This window comes from Neophocaena asiaeorientalis, unplaced genomic scaffold (assembly GCF_003031525.2).
Source record: "Neophocaena asiaeorientalis asiaeorientalis breed wild unplaced genomic scaffold, Neophocaena_asiaeorientalis_V1.1 scaffold477, whole genome shotgun sequence".
Taxonomy (NCBI): Eukaryota; Metazoa; Chordata; class Mammalia; order Artiodactyla; family Phocoenidae; genus Neophocaena; species Neophocaena asiaeorientalis.
In genome coordinates, this window is record NW_020172630.1 from 2,161,390 (window position 1) to 2,182,368 (window position 20,979).

Consider the following 20,979-nt stretch of genomic DNA (forward strand, 5'->3'; position numbering starts at 1 on the left):
GGGAGGAACGGGGCAGGGAGGAAGGGAGAAGGGGCCAGGGAGAGGAGTGTTGAAATGAAATGTATGAGCTCATGGGAAGTGAAAAAAAGAAACAAAAACAAGCAAGAAAATCTTGAGGAATATTGCTGTGTCTGAAGTCATTTCCCTGTAGCCATCTTTCATACAAAGAGAATGAGATGTAAGATGTTATCAGTAAATCAGACCAGTAGTGGGAACGCAGGCACATTGCAAGTACTTGTGGGCAACTCATGTGGTTAATTTCTACCAAACCAACCTTCCATGAACAGTTACCTAACTCTTTTTTTCATGTTGTTTGTATAAACATAGCATAGAAAATATTTAATAGACTGGCGTATTTATTCATAATTATATGATTCCATAAAAAAACATGTTAGTAAATAAGGTCACTTTACAAAGGTGAAGAATCCCTGTATGATGTATTTTATCTGTTAGAAAATGGTGCCTTTTCTTATTGCTTACAGTTGCAGAAGAGTGCAGATTGTGTTGGTGGTTTTGTTTTTGGAGTATCTATCAGTCAGTCAATCAATTAGTATTTATTGAGCTTCTGCCCAGCATGTAGGGCATGCTCATCAAATTTGCAAATGACACAAATCTTGGAGGATGTTAAATACATTGAGTGACAGACATAGCATCCAAAAAGATTTTGACAGCCTGGAGCAATGGGCTGAATCTAACAAGATGAAATATAATGTGGATAAATATAAATTCCTGTCCTTTGGTCCAAAAAACTAACTGCCTATGTATAGGATGGAGTAGATATGCTTTAACAGTGATGTAAGTTAAAAAAAAAAAAAAAAAGACTTAGTGTCTTAGTGACTAGTCAGCTCAACTTAATTTGTCAGTTTTAGTTGTATGATGTCATGAAATCTAGCATGCAGTTTTGGATTATATTAAGGTGATAATCTTATTTCAGTTTGGCGGGAGACCACATGTAGAGATTGTAGTATTTCTGGAGCCACATTTTAAGAAGAGAGAGACCCAGAACCATGTCATATTTAGAGCACCACAGAAACTAAACACGTTTATCTGGAAGAAGACTTAGGAGAAAAATGATATGTGTGGACTCTCGTGTGGAAAAGGGATTGGATTTTTTGCACGTGGTCTCAATAATTAGAGCTGGGGCCTACAAATTGAAGTTATAAGGAGATATCTTTCAGTTCAATCATTTATAATAGTAAAAGCTGTTCAAAGAAGAAAGGGTTCCCAAAGTCTGCAGAAGCAGAATACTGGAGTAGGTAAACCTCAGTGCCCTCATTTTGGGGATAGTAACACGGTAGAGGGGCAATCTGAGAGCCCAGTGAGATACTATAAGTAAAGCACTCAGCGCACTGCCTGGCAAATGGCAAGTGATTATATAGCTCATTGGAGTTGTTACTCTTCTTATTATGGGAGGTGTTGATACAAAGCCTGAATCATCGCTGTGTTGAGTTAAAGCCAAGAAACTCAATGGGTGGGTCTGATACACTAGATGGTGGTTATTTCTAAATGCTCTCTGGGTGCAATCTCTGAAACCAGTTGTTCTTCTATGTGACTTTGAAGAGTGTAACCTTTTTTTAAAAAAAATTCTCTGTGATTCCATTTCATTACTTGCAGATAATGCCAAACCTGCCTTGGGCTGTTGTAAGGATAAAAAAAAGAATATATATATAATTTAGAACAATGCTTGACATGCTAGTTTTTCAATAAATGAGAGCACTTTTATAATGCTGAAGTATTCAACAAAGGATCGTTGTAGGATACAGGACTTGAGATATATGTTTTGAAAAATATTAAAAATTTAGGTAAATGAAAAGCAGTAGCAAGGTTATTCCCATATGGAAATAGCTTGAATAAAACATGGAGATGGAATTAAGCATTGTGGGATCATCAGACAGTAAAGAAACCTCACCAGTTAGGTGAGGTTGGCTACTGGTGACCAGTTAGAAATTAAAGTGGATGGAATGAGTGAGGGAAAACCTCGGAAGACCTTTGGTTTGGGACGGTAAGCAGAGTGTCATTCCACATGCTTTCAGGTAGGGGATGAAACATACATGTGATATTTTAAAATAACCTTATGAAGTTTTCAGAATAAATTGCCTTCCTTATGCTTAAAAATTATAGATGGAATAGTTGAATCTTTTATGCAAATCCTTCTTTATCCTAGAAATAGAAATTCTATTTCAGGGCAATTTCTATTTCAGAAAGTCCAAAACACTTTCTCCTCCATAAAGTTTTCCCTTCAGATTCATATCACAGTGGTTTTCTTTTTTGTTTGAAATCCTTAGCATTCAGAATATTTTTTGTATTTGTATCATCCATCATCATCTGAGAGTGAATCTGAATTCACGATCTGTTGCCAGGTCACTTTGTGTTAAATCTATGAAAAAGGTGTTTTTCAAAAGGCTTAAAATGATTTTGTTTTAAAATGAGACCCATCACATTAATGAAACTGATATTCTTGGGAGGCTTATAAGTTGGTTCTAGGAAGACAAGTCCCACAGAGAAGGTCCAAAAGTAGTTTATACACCACACATTCATGGATGAAGGTGTAACTTCTCAAAGCAACTCCGTAAAAAAAAGACAACACCGCATTAACTGCACGAAGATTCAGTACCTAAGTAAAAAACAACCGTCATCATTTGTAGTGACTCAGACACTATTTAGTACGCTAAAATTACCCTGTTGTTTCATACATACAAGCTCCTTGAGAAAAAGTACAGTGATTTTATTTTCTTGGTGTAACTCATAGTGCCGCTGTGGGCGCTGGGTTAATGCCGTATTGAATTAAATTTAAATTAGGAGGATATTGGCAACAGGAAAACTATAGAACTATTTCTCCAATGAGGAAGTCAGCATAGGTACTCTGCCTTTTTGTTTCCCAACCTGAATCAGCAGTTTTTTGTTTTCCTTTTTCTTTGTTGTTGTTCCTGGTGGTGGTGGCCTACAGGAGTAGCATAGCAACAGACATTTGGCGTTTCAGTGGAACAAGCGATTGTTGACAGTTACAAGGTGAACTTGGGTGTATGTTTTCCCTTGGTAGCTTCTCAGCAATTGTGTGACCTTCTGGAATTCTGAATTATGCTCCTCTCTAATCAGGCATGAGAATGGTTAGGAATTCTACCTTTTTAAGTCTACTACACTCTTGTGCTCAAAGGAACGAGTACAGCCTATCCCAGGGACACCAAATTTGGCTCCCCCAAACAATGGCTAAAATAACATTTGAAACCCTGAGAGAATGAAGGCTGGAGAATGACTTGCTCCCCTGTATCTTCTTTCCAAAATGTTTTTGGACGTCTTATGAAGGCGTTTAAGGCTTTTTCTACAGCTGCTATTGGTTTTGCCAATTCATTCCTTCAAGCCACACCAATAAACACGTACAAACTCCTCTAATCCTCAGAGAGGTGGAGAAAAAGAGAGGTGGGAAGGGCACTGTAGGAGAAGGCTTTCTTTTCACAGGTGAGAAATTCTGTCGTGTATATTCCTATTCCCCTAAATAACTGGCAAGGGGATTATCATGGTGAGCTACTGCAAAGAACCACCATCACGGTTACAGTTGCAGTGTGACGGGGCCCCAAACCTGAACTGCAAAGTAGCGTAGAGGATCCTGGAATATAAAACACGGTACAGAACACCAAAGAGGATTTAATCTTATTTATAAAAAGGTGGTTGCAGGGGGGTGTCACAAACAGGCGACAGTGACTCGGGATCATCATTAATCATGTTTTAAGGACCAGCAAAGTGAAAACATTCTTCCGGAATTCACTGCAGTGACACTGAATCCTTCTACTAAGCAAATATGTGATGAGTTGATAAAAAGAAAGAAAAAAGAAAGAAAGGCCCTGAACTCTTGACTACAGATATAATACAGTGAATACAGAAAATCAAAAGCATGCTTTCTATCTGACTCAAAATAAAGGTGCACTTAAACTTGTAAAAGACAACATTTTTATTTGAATGATATGACAGAAGTGTCACAGGATGTTACCTGCTGTAAAGAAAGCCAAAGAATTATTACCTTTATTAGACCAGTGGCACCGAGCTTTAGCCATACATTTCTAACTTCTGTCCCTCTACAGAGACAATTTTCTTTTCTTAAATAAACTGTCATGCTAGTGTTAATATATTGTTGGCTCTCTCATGCTCTGAGAATACTGCTGATATAAAACATGTATATGTTAGATTGGTAATAGTATCTTTAGTGTAGCTGACTAGAACAAATGTGTTTCCCTCATGGCTGTGCTAATGTGATAAAGGAAAATTGGCTGTTCATCAGCTTTTGGCCGGGTAAAGACAGTAGAGATGGAGCCACATTCTTTTTTATGCATTAATACCATCGAGAACTTCTCACGAGTTATATTTCATGTGCCTGCATGTTGCGCAAAGATGTTGTAAAACATGAGATAATGCTACAAATAACAAAGTAGAAAAGCCTGTATCTTTTATAATGATAACAGTCAAACACCAAATGACAGTAACAGGTTGTAAAAAATGGGATGCAAAAAAAACCCACAGTGACAGTGTATATCCAGGTCTGTGAGGAGCTGGTGTGTGATTTTAGGTCTTTATGTTAAAGCTTTGTTTTATAATTAAGTAAAATGCAACACAGGGTCAGTGAGTTTAGGAAAGAACATGAAAGCAGGTTTTAAATGAAAGCAGGTTGGGTAGAGTGGATAAAAGCCATATTGAATAAGTTTTTCAATAAATTATGATGCTAATTTCTAGGTGTATGTGTGTGTGTATGCTTTTTTTTTTGTTTTGAGAAGCAGTTTGAAAGGAGTTCACTCGTATGATTTAAATATATCAGAGGCTGGTTATTTTTGTCAATTTTTGTAAGGCTATTTTAATAAAATTTCATTTTGAATGCTATGATTTGCTATTTTTAAATGAAAATGTTAGCATCTGACCTTCAACTACAAGGCATTAAATTTCTCAATGAAGTAATCTGCATAAAAGTTTGATTGAATTGACTGTTCAGGGATCAACACAGACAAAAATTTCATAACTTTTTACGGTGTAATCCAGGGGTGGTCAGACTACACTCACAGGACAAATCTGGCTGGTTACCTGTTTTTATAAAAGTTTTGCTGGAACACATCCGTGCCCATTCACATACATGTTATCTCTGGCTGCTTTCCTATTACAGCAGAGTTGAGCAGTTGTGACCTGGACCGTTTGGACCACAAAACCAAATCACTTGGCAAACAAATAAAAAATATTTTTTCTCTGGCTGTTTACCGAAAAAGTTTGTTTACCCCTGATGTAGAGCATTGTTAGGTTGCCTGATGAATTAGCCTAGAACACGATTGGCAGTTTTTTACGTTATTCTGTATTAGAGAAGTATAGATGAAAATTACCGACCAGATACCATCACCTAAGAAAGTAAATGTTTACAAGGAGCCTTTTGTACTAGCAACCTAAATTGAATTATATCCATATGTAATGCATTTTTGGTATATCTGGTTTTGAATATTTTTGCCCTTTGTGTTCATTTGTTTGTTTCCAAATACGACTGTAACAAATCTAACTAGTAGCTAAAGAAACAACATGTCTCCAAAAACACTTATAAAGGCATGACAGTCAGAGTTGTTAAATATATGGGACAAACAGTATGTTGTTAAATATATGGGACAAACAGTTATGCATACCCGTGAATACCCTGGTAGACATGACCCCAGCACAAAACTATAACATATAGGTTTATATCTAGATATACAAACACAAGACATATTATTGAGCCACTAAAATAAAATTCCAGTCTTTCCAGCTGAGGGAAGTGGAGAAGTAGGAAATTAACTTGAGAAAGCCTGCTGAAGTGTAGTTATTATAAAATAAAAGGTTATGCAATCAAAATAATAACGGTGATAATTTCTTACAGGTACATCAGACAAAAATCAGTTTCTTCATCAATGGTTTGGAAGAGGATAATACAGCTTTTGATGCAAGAACTCTAAGTGGTTCAATTACAGATTTTGCCTCTGGTACTATGCAAATAGGACAGAGCTTAAATGGTAAGAGTCCGACTTCAGAAAATTATTTATTTTATCCAATTACACTGTTTCTTAAAAATTGTGTCAAAAATAATATTTTAAAATACCCAGGTGTCATTGTTTCCTAGCGCTGCTGTAACAGCTTAATTAAGCTGGGTGGCAGCTTAATTAAGCAGATTTCGTCCTCTGGTGGTTCTGGAGGGTAGAAGTCTGAAATCAAGGATTCAGCATTGGTTTCTTCTGCAGGTTCTGAGGGGAGAATTCATTCCATGCCTCTCTCTTTCTGGTGGCTTCTGGCGATACTTAGTGTTTCTTGACTTGTAGCTGTATAACTTCAATCTTTGCTTCCATCTTCACCTGGCCTTTTCCCCTTCTCTTTTCAGGACACTTGTGACCAGATTTAGGACCCACCCTAACCCAGTATTGTCTTGTCTCAAGATCCTAATTACATCAGCAAAGACCCTTTTTCCAAATAAACTCACAGTTGCAGGTTGCAGGTAGTCTTATCTTTTGGAGGCCATTATTCAACCCACTATATCAGGGAATCTTTAAAATTAGAATGTCTCTATCGTTTATTTTTAAAGTAAGAATACTATGTAATAAACTATATATTTTTTAAATTTATTTTTTATTGAAGTAAAGTTGAATTACAATGTTGTGTTAATTTCTACTGTATAGCAAAGTGACTCAGTTACACACATATATATACATACTTTTTTATATATTCTTTTCCATTATGGTTTATCACAGGATATTGAATATAGTTCCCTGTGCTCTACAGTAGGACCTTGTTGTTTATCCATTCTATATATACCAGTTTGCATCTGCTAGTCCCAAACTCCCACTCCTACCCTCTCCCACTCCCCTCCCCCTTGGCAACCACCAGTCTATTCTCTATGTCCGTGGTTTTGCTTCCATTTCATAGATAGGTTCATTTGTGTCATATTTTAGATTCCACATACAAGTGATATATGGTATTTGTCTTTCTCTTTCTGACTTCACTTAGTTTGATAATCTCTAGTTGCATCCATGTTGCTGCACATGGCATTATTTTGTTCTTTTTTATGGCTGAGTAGTATTCCATTGTTTATATGTACCACATCTTTATCCATTCATCTATTGATGGACATCTAGGCTATTTCCATGTCTTGGCTATTGTGAATAGTGCTGCTGTGAACATAAGGGTGGATGTATCTTTTTGAATTATAATCTTGTCTGGATATATGCCCAGGGGTGGGATTGTTGGATCATATGGTAATTCTATTTTTAGTTTTCTGAGGAACCTCCATACTGTTTTCCACAGTGGCTGCACCAACTTCCATTCCCACCAGCAGTGTAGGAGGGTTTCCTTTTCTCCACACACTCTCCAGCATTTGTTATCTGTAGACTTTTTAATGGTGGTCATTCTGACCATTGTGAGGTGGGACCTCATTGTAGTTTTGATTTGCTTTTCTCTAATAATTAGCAATGTTGAGCATCTTTTCGTGTGCCTCCTGGCCACCTGTATTTCTTCTTAAACTATATTTTCTTTCTCTTTTTTTTCAGGTTTGTATTTTATTGTATGGCTATTGTTAAAGTAGGACTTAGAGTATTAGACAGAAACTGGAAAATAATAGTCAACATGGAATAAACTGGATTAATGGTGTTCATATCTTCCCACCCTAAAAATGGGCCATGTAGATTAAGAAGATAATATGCATCACATCCTGAAAAGAGCAGAAGTTGTATTTAGACTTCTCTTGAAATAACTATCACAGTGGTCGATAAAATTGTCTACACTTTAAAATGGGAATGTGAATTATTTTATATTATTAAAAAATGCTCATTATAAGAAAATCCATACAACACAGAACTCTATAAAATAGGAAGCATTTTCCTTTTTTGACCTTCATCGATAGATATAGTTAACTTTGTTATACCCTTCCATCATTTTTGTACATATAGCTAGAGATATGGTTATAAATATAATAATTTTCCAAAAATGAAATTGTCATACATATGCTTTCTCTGAGCCCTCTAAAAATAAATACTTGCGCTCCAAATGTTATGAGGAACATATCAGTATGCCTTCTCATTTAAAATGGCTGCATTGTGCATGATTGTATAGCTGTAACCAAAACTTTTTAAACACGATTGTATTGATGAGCATTTAGGTTACTTCTACTATTTCAATATTATTAGCAGTTATTTGATAGAAAACACTAAATATATATATCCATATATTATATGTGTGTCTATAGCTCTCATGCCTATACGCATATACATATATATGTGTTTGAACAATTGCCTGTGCAGTTCCCTAAGACCTTTTACTTTGGCGTCAATTTCCCTGATTTCAAATCCCGTCTCTCTACTTACTAGCCCTGTGACCTGGAATAACTTTTTAATGGCTCTAAACTGTAGTTACGTCCAATTTAAAATCTTGATGATGATGATATTACAGTCCCATTGTGAGGATCAAATGAGGCTATGTCATAAAAAGCACTACTGTTTTTCCAGCATCTGGTACCTCGTAGTTGCTTCATGTTTGTGGAATGAATGAATCCTGTACCTTGTATATACGAACTCATGTTGATATGTAATACTATGATTAGTATTATAATTATTTCCCTAACATGAATCAATAGAAGGTAAATAGGTTGAAATATATGGTCATTTTAAAATTTTAATACATCTGAGATTGATTACCCTAAAGCTTAACAACAGATAATCTCCAGAAAGGTGGTGAAAATTTACAACCTCACTTAAAAATACAGGTAAGTATCTGCCTCCTTAAACAGTAACTGACCTTACAAATTATCCTTGTTTTTTTTTTCACTTTTGTCATTCCTCTCATTGAAAAATGTTTTTGTACACTGCCTTAGAATTATTTGGCCATTAGTGAGGTTCACTGGCTTTCCACATATGTCTTCATAATTTGCATTTCATTTGTCAATTCCTCATACATGTTGTGTGTCTATAGTGTCTGGAATTTCTTACTTGTAAAAGCTCATTAATGCTAAGAATATTATGTTACACACGGTTTCGTTAGTTTTTAGATAGTCTGATAACTTTGCGTTATAGAAATTTAAAAATATTGTAAGTTGTTAATAAAGGCAAAACATGCATGTAACATAATGCATAAATATTAAGGGGGTACAGCTTTATAAAATTTTAATCCTATGTAATTCTCATCCAGAATGAGATCATCGAACATTTCTTGTATTAAAGACTCCTAGTGAATACCGACTCTAAAGGGAAACAAGAATAGTGTTAGTAAGGACCTCTATTGGCATAGATTAGTGTTGCCTATCCTTGAATTCTCATGTAAATTAAATCATGCAGTAGGTACTCTTTTGTGTCTAATTCCTTTTCTAAGCACTATGCCTGTAAGATTTATCTATATTGTGTGTTGCTATTTCTTTAAGCTTTAGGAAATACTTCTTTACTTTTTCAAAGTGGGTATTCTACCCAAAGATATTTGAGAATTTCGGCGATCCATGTCCTACCAACACTGAGTATTGTCATATGTTATTGTTGTTTGCCATTCTGGTGGCTGTATGGTACATTTCTTGATGATTTATGATGTTGAGAACATTTTCACGTGCTTCTTGGTCATGGCTATGCTCTTTTGTGAAATACCTATTTACGTTTTTGCCTATTTTTAGTTGGATAGTTTGTCTTTTTATTGCTTACAGGAGCTCTTCAGTATTTTGAATATGAGTTCTTTGACAGATACATGGACTTCAAATATCACCTTCTGGGTTATGGCGTATACTATCATTTTCCTTTGATCAACAGATATTCTTAATTTTAGTGAAGTCCAGTTTACTAACTTTTCTTTCAAACTTAATACTTTTCATGTCCTGTTTAGAATATCTTTGCAAATCCTGAAAGAATAAAGTGTAGGAGAACACCATGAAGACCATAAAGATGTTCCCTTACACTTAATCATTTTCATCACTTCTCTACTACTTTGCAGTGGTAACTTTTTCACAAATTATGTATCTGTTATGTGAAGATGGGTTTGTTCCTGAGCTCACTGTTTTGTTTCAATGGTATGTTTGCCCATACTTATCATTAAAGCATTTAGTTTTCATTATTGTAGCTTCATAAAAGTCTTAATATTTAGAAATATTTAATTTCTCCAACTTTTTTTTTCTTTCAAGATTGTCTTGGCTATTATATGAATTCTAGAAGGAGATTTTCATTTTTCATAAAATTTTGAGGGAATTTAAATCCTTAACTCAATTTTGGGAGAATAGACAGCTATAGAATATCAAGTCTTCCAATCCATGAACATCATATACTCCTTACTTTCTCCCAGCAATGTTTTTAGTTTTCTGTATAGCATCTCATTGATATTTGTAAGACTTAGTCCTGTGTATCTGTTGGTCCTTTTATTCATGTAATTTTACTTCAATTGTTTTGGAACTTTATTCTCTAATTTTCTTTCTGTTATATAAAATGCCATCAATTTTTATATTGACCTTAAGTCCAATGACCTTGCTAAATTTTAATTCTTATAGTTATACAGTCCTATCATATATACATAGTAGGCACTCAAATCTTTTCAGATGTTTGCAATAAAGGAATAAGTAGTCATGGCTTTGGAGTTGTCACATAGATATTTATGGGTGCTGTTATTAATAATTTTGAAACAATGTAAAATTTTAATTTCCCCCCATGACCTGAGTTATCTAGTTTAAAGAAAAAAGTTTATATTTTTAATTTTCAAAAAACATTCTAAAACACTGTGGTTAAATTTCCAGGCTCTGGGGTCAGATAAATTTAGGGTTGAATTCAATTTAGTTGTGTATTTTTGGTCAAAATATGTATCCCTTTTAAGTCTTAGGTTTCTAATCTATTAAATAATGTTTTAATAAATGATTCATGGGAAAATTATAAGAATTATATGAGACTGTGTATGTGTAGTATGTACTGCTTGTCATATTGTAAATGTTAATAAGTGACAACTATTATTAACCTCTTTGAACATCTATTTTCTTCTTGTGAAGCAGAGATAACAATTACTTTCCATAGAATTGTTGAGAGATCCAAAGAAACATGACTCTATTATTTTAATTTGTATATTCTTTTAGATCAAGCTAAACTTACGTGAAGAAGTAATATTTTAAGGAACCAATATATTTAGAAGCTTGGTTTGAGTAATTAGTATATTGAAAAATTTTTAAAGTACTCTGCCTGCAGAAATTCTTAATAACACATTACATCTTGTGAGCCTTATTTCAATATTTACCTCCCATTAGCACTTCTAAAAGTGTTCTATTGCCCCAAATGTTGCTCAGAGTAGTAGACAGTGCCATAAATTTGTCCACTCTGCACTGTGGGGTTGAAATGATTTGCTCCTATTCTATTTCAGTATAATGTTGAATTAATGCTTCCAAAGGACTGTGTGGACTGAAAATGATATTTGTTTTTAAACTGCAAAAAAGTTGATTCAACTTCTGATTGGAAAACACATCATTGGAAAAGGGTTTATTTCCAATGTTACTTAGTTTTTATTACAGTTTTTCTCCTTAAGCTCTGAGCATCGGAGAACTACAGGAGGAAAGAATATTTTAAAATAATTTTTATCTTTTTTCCCATCAAGTTATAGGTACGGTTGTACCTACTGTATCTTTTCTCTAATTAGAGATGGCAGATAGACTGGCTCATTACTTCTGCCTAATGAGGCAGGCTCCATGCCACCTCTCTAATCAGAAAAGAGATAGGTACAGAATGTTCCCACAGACTTATTATAAATCATTTTCTTTCTCTCACTTGCTCCTTTTTGCAATAAAAAAAATTAAGTCCCTGTCCTCCATACTTTTGTCCGCATCCAAGATGGTTTCATTCAGGAGAGGTAATTGTGCAAGAGATTACTGTGAGCTGAATTAAAGGTGCTCTCATACGGCACCTGGCTGGCTGTCTCTGCTTTGGAACAGATACTACCTCAAACACGGGCATATCAAACGAAGGCCTTTAGGAAATCAAGATGGCTTTTCTTACTTCTCTGGTTAGGCTTAATTGGTTTCTTTGGTTCTGTACCCAGGAAGCAATGACTTTTCACATGAGTATTGGCCGCTAGAGAGCCTTTTCTTTGAGTCTCATTTCTAACTAGCATAACTTTCTAGAAAAATATGTTGCCAATGACACTTTCTGTTGCTGCAAGCCTTGTCTTTGCCTCACCTAGGAAATTAATCAGTGGACCAGATGAATGCTTTTTCCTGAGCCCTGTATCCGTACTAATGGGATATGTATACGTATAATGTGTACATATTAACGTGGTACTCTGATTTGCTTGGACTGATTTCTAAATATACAAATAGAAACACCTTAGGCCATCCATATCAACCAATATGTATCTGTTTCTTTTTAGAATATTTTCTTCCAGTTGTGTGTGTATTTCAGTGCCTCCAGTTGGGCGTAAAACCTAGAGGAGTTGTGGTAACAGACATGTAATTGTAAGCAATCTCTAACGTCACTGTGATAATGAACTATAATAGCCCTCCACATTGTGGATTTAAAAATACAAAATCATGTGAATCAAAACTTTCCCGAGCTACTTCTGAATTCATTTATCAACAGAATTCTAATTTCCTTTTAAATGTGGGCATCTCTACATGATGCATTTTAAAGTGTGTAGCACATTCTTAAGAAGGTAATTGGTCATTAAGAAATCAGTGGATGTTTGTTATGTAGCTGTGAAAGTGAAAATACAGGGAACAAAACGATAATCATCTGAAGCTGATGCCAGCTTCCCTTCCCTTCATGTTTTCTACCGTGTGTTGTACCTTAATTCACCTGCTTGTTCTTTCTGGAGTTGGAATACTTTTCTTTCTACTAGTGTCCCAAAGGTTAACATTTCTAACTTCAGCGAGGGTATAGAAAGTCAGCTTTCCTTTTAGTTTCGTTGAGATTATGCTTAAATTTTTCTGAGAGAATTTTTTGGGGGGGAATTAGATAAAAAGACAAGAAATAGAAAAGTATAGAAATGGATGGATTAAGACAGGTAAATGGAATGGAAGAAGAGTATAGGAACAAGGTATATAAAGGTATAGAGCAGTTTAATTAAAGATGAAATTGGTTTTCAGAGCATTGCAGAAGAGATATCTAGCAATGCTATCAGGACAAGTGGCCCACTATGGTACAAAAATAAAAAGATAATTTAAATGTGTACCTTACAACCATATTAACTAAAAACTGCAGATGAGTTAAAATTTATTAAAATGTGAAATGTGTAATCATGACGTAGTAGAGGACAGTAAAGGCAAATGTTTCCATAATCCTGGCATATTGAAAGATTTTTATTAGCATACCATGGCCAGAAACACTAAAGGAAAAATATTGAAACATCTGACTAATAAAATGAGAATTTAAAATTCAAACAATGCTTATCATTTTGTACTCAGTTTGGCAAGGAATAAAAAGAGAGAATGCTAGTGTTGGAAAGAGTTTGTGATAACCTGGCAAGCTATGAAAAGTAAAAATGTGGAAGTTACATCATCCAAGTATTCTCCTTCCAGGGCCTATATCTCAAGAATACCATTAAACAAGGCCCTAAGTATGTACACAAAAATGTTCATTGCAGAATGACTTAAAGTGGCAAATAATTGGGACCAGTTAAAAACTTCAAAAGGGAATTGCTTAAACAGATGATAGTTTATACTTAACAATGAAAAAATGTGTACCATTAAGAGAAATAGAATGTCTGTTGGTAGAGACTTGGCAACAGGTTCATGATGTGTTATTACATGAGAAAAGCATGAGTGTGAGGTACACTATACTCTAACATGAGTTGAAGAAATACAAATCTTCACTGGATATTAAACTCATTGTACATAGAGATTATTGTTGTTATAATAATTAGTGCCTGAGAAACAAGGCATGAAATTTAGAGTCGGACAGTTTTTGGTTTGAATCTGGCTCTGCTTCTTAGAAGCCAATGACTTTGGCAAAGAATTGAGCTTCTCAATCCAATTTCCTCATTTGTTTCCTCATATGTAACATGTGTTTTAGATAGAGTTTTCAAAGCAAGTATAAAACTTATGAATAATGTATACTTAGTTCGTGTTTGGTACTCAATGAAACTTTGCTATTATAAATATTAATGTTATAATAATTTAGATATTAAGTTTATTGACTTTGTGAAAGTTAAATATTTAAAAATAATGGTCATGGACTACATTTAATTTTTTGGCTGAAAAGCAAAATTTTCTTAGAGCGAGGAAGAAAAAAATGTTCAATTTAGGGCAATGATGTACTAGATGTTTAAAACTGCTGTATTTTGTGTAGGAAGGTCCCATGAAATAATTTCTTTCTCTCTTCAAAGATTAGTCCTCTCTGGTACTCTTCATTGTTTCTTACAAATCCTGAATTATACCTGGTGTTATTTCTTTTTAGTCTGAAGAATTTCCTTTTTCATTGCTTATAATTCAGTCAGTGGGAAACAAATTCCCTCAGCTTTTATGAAAAATGTCTTTAATTTGTCTTTGCTTTTGAAAGATATTTTCACTGGCTGTAGAATTCTACATAGCTAATTGTAATTTTTTCCAGCACTTTAAAGATTGTTGTTTCATTGTCTACTTGCTTTCATTGTTTCTGGTGAGAAATCAGCCATCATTCATATCAGTGTTCCTTTGTAAGGTATATGCCATTTTTCTCTTGTTGCTTAAAATTTTCTCTTTTATGTTAATAGTTTAAGTTATGCCTGGATATAGTTTTCATAGTATTTATCCTGGTTGAGGTTTGCTCAGATTCTTGAATGTATAAGTTGAGGTTTTCACTACTTTTGGAAGTTCTGATGATTATCTCTTTAAACTTTTCTTGCTTTTCCTTTTTCTTTTCATTCCACATTCTTTCTCCTCTTACTCTGGGACTTTAATTACACTTATGTTAGAGCACAGATAGTATCTCACAGATCTTGAGCACAGTTTTTACTTGTTTGCTTGTTTTTGTTTTCCCTACTCTTTTTTTATTCTTAGTGTTTCTCTTTGGATACTTTCTATTGATTTGTCTTGATAGTCACTGATTATTTTCTCTCGTGTATCTAGGCTGCCGTTAAGCTTATCTAGAAAATTCTTCATTTTTTAACAGCACACTTTTCGTTTCCAGTATTTCCATTTGGCTCCTTTTTTAGGATCCATCTCTCTGCTCCTGTTTCCCCATCTTTTCACATGTATTGTCACCATTTCCACTAGATCTTTTAGTATTTTTACCTTAGATATTTTCAAATCCCTATTTGATAATTCCAACATCCGGGCCATGTCTATTGACTATTTCCTTTTTTATGATGGGCCACATTTTCTTGCTGTTTCATGTGTCTTTAAATGTTTTTATTGTTTACCAGACATTTCGTATAAGGGGACAGAAGAGAGAGAAATAAATAATAGTGACCAGAGAAAAGAGCACTGCTGGGTCTATCAAGCCTCTAGAGTATGTGTGTTAGTGGAGGGTCGGAGGATGGTGGGAGGATAACAGCATCAAACTGATTTGAAGTTGACCTGGATGTGAGCTTTATTTCAGTTTTAATATAATTTAGTTCACCACTGGTTTCAGATATTTGAGGCTAGAATCAGGATGGACTCAGACTCTGTGGTTGGTACTCTTTGGGATTTGTCATCCCAGCCTACGTGGGGCTGCTTTCTTCTTACTCTGTAACTGATTCTGCTACTTCTCACCTCTCTGTTAGGGTTGAGAGCAGATGTCAGTCTCAGTTCTCCTGTGAAAGGCTTGTTACTTTCTAGAATTTAATTTATTCGGATTTCTCTGTGTCCTCTACTTTCTGATGGGTTAAAAATGATTTTATAGCTTATCTGGCTTATTTTGATAGCAAAGTGATGGTCTCTTGCAACTTTCTACATCTGAAGCAGAAGTGAAAGTCCAACTATTATTGTAACACTTGATATAACATTTTCTTTCTTTGACCAACTCTGTACCTTAATTCTGCAGCTCTCTTGGTCCTTAACTATTGCTGGTCTCAGGTATTTTGGCCAAGGAAGGTACCTATTACTTAGCCCAAAAGATTATTTTAGTAGAATTCGAGAATTGACTTAATAGTTACACCTTCTCATTTTTCCTGGAGATTTTTGGCTTTTGTGGGCCTTAAGCTTATGTCTGTTTGTTTTTCAATTTTACATCAGTTATCTTTGGTTTGCCTGAAATCTATTCACTGCCAATATTTAAACCTGAAACATATTGAGGATTCTGAATTTTTGTTGTTAGACGATCTCAACTTGTGATCATGTGACTTCTACTGAGCAATATTTTTACTTTTTATTTCAGTGCCTCTTAGCAGTTCCCTTTGTCAAGAAGCAGTCTTTTCATCACTTCATCTAGCATATAAACTTCTTGCATTTCCTTTTTCTGTCTGATATACACTTGTATTTATCACCTTGTACTCTCTGGTACCCTGAATCAGGTCATCTTTCAACCTCTCTGGGACCTTCAATCAATTGATCTGAACAACTTTTCACTGTTCCCCACTCCCTTGATGTGTATTATTCCCTTGTTAGTCAGCTTAAGTTTCATGGTCAAATATTATAATCACTTTCTTACACACACCGTGACTCTCCTGCCTTTTTTTTTTTTTTTTTTTTTTTTTTTTTTTTTTTTTTTTTTTTTTTTTTTTTCACTTTCTAGTATTATCTTGGCAACACCACAGTACTGGTTAAATGTACCCAATCAGGATGCCTGGTCTCCCTTAAGTTTATGATCATAAACCTCATATGTGCCCTGGATACTGCCCTGCAATCATTCCATATTTCTCTCGTCCGTGCAGTTTCCCCGTCTTGTGACAACTATATACATAATTTGTTCTCTTCTCAAACTTACTCCTTATCCTCTAAGTTGATATTACCTCCTCTTTCACTATGAAAATGAAAAAAAATCATAAAAGAATGTCTATAGATTCACACTGCTATATTTACCCACCTCTGTCTTACGATCGATCTTATCCAGGAAATTTTCCCAGCCTTTTCCCCACTTACTCCTATATTGTAAAGTCTTCTCTTTAAATGGGACTTTCAAAGATAAGTTGTTATTCTTCCATTAAAAACATTTTCTTGACCCCGATTTCCTCCACCAGCCCACTGTTTCATTTCCTTGTTCCTCTTTTTAAGCAAAACTCCCCCAAAGTATTGTCAGTGATAGTTGTCTTGAATTCCTCTTTTCAAGTTCTACCGACTACTGTCAGGCTTTAGCTCATCACCACAGTTAAACTAATTGACCTTCATTTCATAAATCTAATAGTTCATTTCAATAATTTATGTGACCCATCAACATCATTTAATAGAGTTGAGATCACTCCTTCCTCCTTGATAGACTTTCTTCACTTGGCATCTAAGACTGCATCATCTCCCGGTTTGCCTTTGAATTTCTAGTTGCTACTTATCACTTTGATTCCTAGTTCCTCTTTATCTATTACTTGACTTCTTAATACTGGTATTCCAGGCCTTACACCCTGACTTTGTTTCCAAGTCTATATACACACTCACTCCCTTAAAGATCACCTCTAGTCTCATAGCTTTAAATACCATCTGAATGACTTGACTTCCAAATTGGGATCTACCCATCGCCCTCCCCATAGGCCTCTTTCCTAAACTCCAGAATGCTATATACATCAGACTATCCAAAATCTCCATTTGGAGGCTTAATTTATACCTCAAAATTAAGCTTATTTTTTCCTACATTGAAATCCTGGTGTTTAGACCTCTCTCTTTGACTCACACAGTTTCTCCCATAGCCTTCCCCATCTCAGGTGAGGGCAACTATTTTTCCACTACTTCAGAGCAAAAGCTTTGGAGTCATCCTTGCCAGTTCTCTTTCTCTCCCGTTTGATATCTCAAGTGTCAGAAAAAATCCTGCTGATCATACTTTCAAAATATATCCAGTTTGATTCCTTCTTACCAGCTCCACTACAATCATTCCCATCCAAGTCATGATCGTTGTTCTTACTGGATTGTTGTTGCACAGTCTTTCAACTGCTTGCACTCTGGCCCTCCACTTTATTCTCAACACAGAAGCCAGAGTTTCCCTGTTAAAAATGAGTCAGATCATATTACGTCTCTGTTCAAAATGCTCTATTACTTCCCTGCCTCCCCAGCATGAAAGCCACCATTTTTACAATGGCCTCTAAGACCTACATGATCTGTTTTCACATATTATACGTTACTTATTATTGTTGTATATATGTGTTAACCCCTCTAGAATATAAGTCTTATGAAGGCAGAGATTTTTTTGTTTGCATTGTTGACTGATATATCCCAAGAGCCTAGAAGAGTGCCTGTCCCATGGTAGCTATTCAATATTTGCTGAATACATAAATGGACGGCAGGATCTGAAAGATAGAATATAATGGGTACAAGTCTTTACAGCTTCAATCAGTTTGTCAGCCTCATCTCTTTGGCAATGTTACAGAAGTGATGCCTTATGAACTAGGTTTGTGAGAATAGAAAATGTTACAAAGAAGTAGTTGAGCAGCCATTGTGACTAAAGGAGAAGAAAGACTCAAAGATGTTTCCTAGATATACCAGTATAGAGGGAAATAAGGAAGTTGTGGTTGTGTGCATGCATGCTTGTGAGGTGGGGAAAGAGGGAGGGAGCAGAGGAGAAGGTTAATAGAGCAGAGAGGAAGAGGGGACAGAGTAAGCTTAGGGGAATGAGTTTTAAATTATTTATTTGAGATAGTAAAGAATTATCCAAGTGGAAATGGCAAAAGGTCATTTGGGACAAGAGAGTGGATTTGAGGATTGATTTAAGGACTAATGATATGCAGGTAAGAATATTCCTCATAGAGGTCATTTTTGAAGCTCTAGAAGCAGGTGAAATTCTTGAAGGAAAGAAATGTAGAAAAAAGAGTATTGAGCTATAGATAGAAGGTTGGGAAATGGAGATATGGAAGAGAGGCAGCTGAGGGGATACAGATGTGGCCTGGAAGGATTAGGATTTAGAAGACAGATATTGAAAAATTCACGAAGCTCTTCAATAATATGAAGCAGCTGAATATCAAGGAGAATGAGAAGTTATAAAACTGAAAATGATACCTAGGGTGGCCATCAAGAATGCACTTTCAGTCTAATGATGATGGTTGAAAAGGGACTGTAGATAATTTTAAAATGAGACTGGATGGTGAAGGACAGAAGGCCTTGAGTGCAGATAACTGTAGAAGGCTGGGTCTGAAGAGAAGGAAAGCGATTGGCTAAAGTTGGCATAGTACAAACTGCTGTTCTCTAGTGGTTGATTATTACTTTTGAGTATTTTGCGGTCATCTGTTAATTCTTCAGGATAACACCTTGCCTTTCACTGATCTTAACTACTGATTCTGGAGGTGAGTTTTCAGACCTCAAGGAGTTTTATAATAGTGTATGTATCGTGTAATTGTATAAAATGCCTGTATTAATCGTATATGACTCTATATGGAATGCTTGTGCTTTTTGTTATTGTTGTCTGCAACGATACTGTTATTTAGAACTTTATTTTCCTTTTTATGGTTCCATGACAGCTGGAGTGTATTCTTATCTTTTTGCTATTGATACCTAAAAGCAACATTAACAATGACAAAAACAGAAAACACATTCTAAATTTTCTGGCATAAAATTCTTACCATTGTGAGCATTAAAAAATAAATGAACAAGCTCCTTTGACTCTCCATTCTAGAGCCAGCATAGTTTGAAGTTCTAGATTTTTATGATTTGTTTTTGTAATTTGTTTCAGAGTGAAATGTTTTCTTTTGTGTCACACTGACTAGAGATCAGATAATTAACCTAACCCCATCATGCATAATTTTAATTTCAATTTAAACTTTTGATAGAAATGAGGAAAAGCCATTATCTGAGTCTTTGTGGAATGGACACAGATTTGTTTTCTGTTCTCCTGCATTGGCAGTTTGTTTCTTACCTATATCAGTCTATTAATGGTATTGTCAAAATGCTCAGTCTTTAAGCTTTGTTATTTTCAAAAATGAAGATTCTCTACCAAATGTTAAATAGATAGCTAGTGGGAAGCAGCTGCATAGCACAGGGAGATCAGCTTGGTGCTTTGTGACCACCTAGAGGGGTGGGATAGGGAGGGTGGGAGGGAGGCACAGAGGGAGGGGATATGGGGACATATGTATACATATAGCTGATTCACTTCGTTATACAGCAGAAACTAACAAAACATTGTAAAGCAATTATACTCCAATAAAGAGGTTAAAAAAATAAAACAATAAAAAAAAGTTATAAAAAAATGATTCTCAGTTTGATATTATACCAGATATTTTTTCCAAAAATTTACAGTAATTATCTTTAATTCTTTTAGCCTGTAGGTGTGTACTTCTATTTAAAAGCAACTATGCCAATCACTATACTTCTAGTTCCAATTCTAAAATTTTTTTCGTTCACAAGGACAGATCTAGTCTTAATAACTTGTTGCTATTTCCTTTTATTTGACTTGAGCATTTTTAGTAACATCTAACTTTCTAAAGTAATTTAGAAATTTTTCCTTACATCAGTGGTTTTTTCCAGGTAATGGAGATTTATGACCTTGAAATATCAAAATGTACTTAAACAATTTTTAAAGATTCTTGAAGATCCCCCATCCTATTCTGTATTTACAATTATCATTCTCATGTCTTTTTTATACCTTTATTATAAGGTTGAGCCATATAAAATTGCCATTCTTACAGACTAAAAATTGTCAGATATTAACTATTTCAGCCTAATATGCTTATAAGTACACTTAAATAATATACATGCTATTGTCTTCATGTTAAAATTTACATAAGTGGCTTTATAGTGTATTTTCACCTTGGCTTTTTTATAAAAATAGTTTTTGAGAATTTAAAATTTTGCGATATGGTTCATTCATTTTAGCTGCCCTATTAATATTCCATTTTATGAATAAAAGTATATGTTATGTGTTAATTCCCATGTTAAGAATTTTTTTTTATAATTTAGGAAATTTCATAGTTAACATATTGTATGTTTCTTCTTGTACACATTTGTTTTACTTCTTCCTTTCTCATCTGGAA

General features: G+C 34.8%; 1 protein-coding gene across 1 annotated transcript in view; it reads left to right on the forward strand.

The window, feature by feature from the left end:
- The window catches only part of USH2A (usherin), a gene marked incomplete at its 3' end in the record, with an annotated part of 720,880 nt that overhangs the window by 48,078 nt on the left and 651,823 nt on the right, over positions 1 to 20,979 (forward strand). The window contains exon 3 of the mRNA XM_024739202.1: positions 5,876 to 6,008. Within this exon, the coding sequence (XP_024594970.1) occupies positions 5,876 to 6,008 (133 nt within the window). The remainder of the gene's footprint in view (positions 1 to 5,875; positions 6,009 to 20,979) is intronic.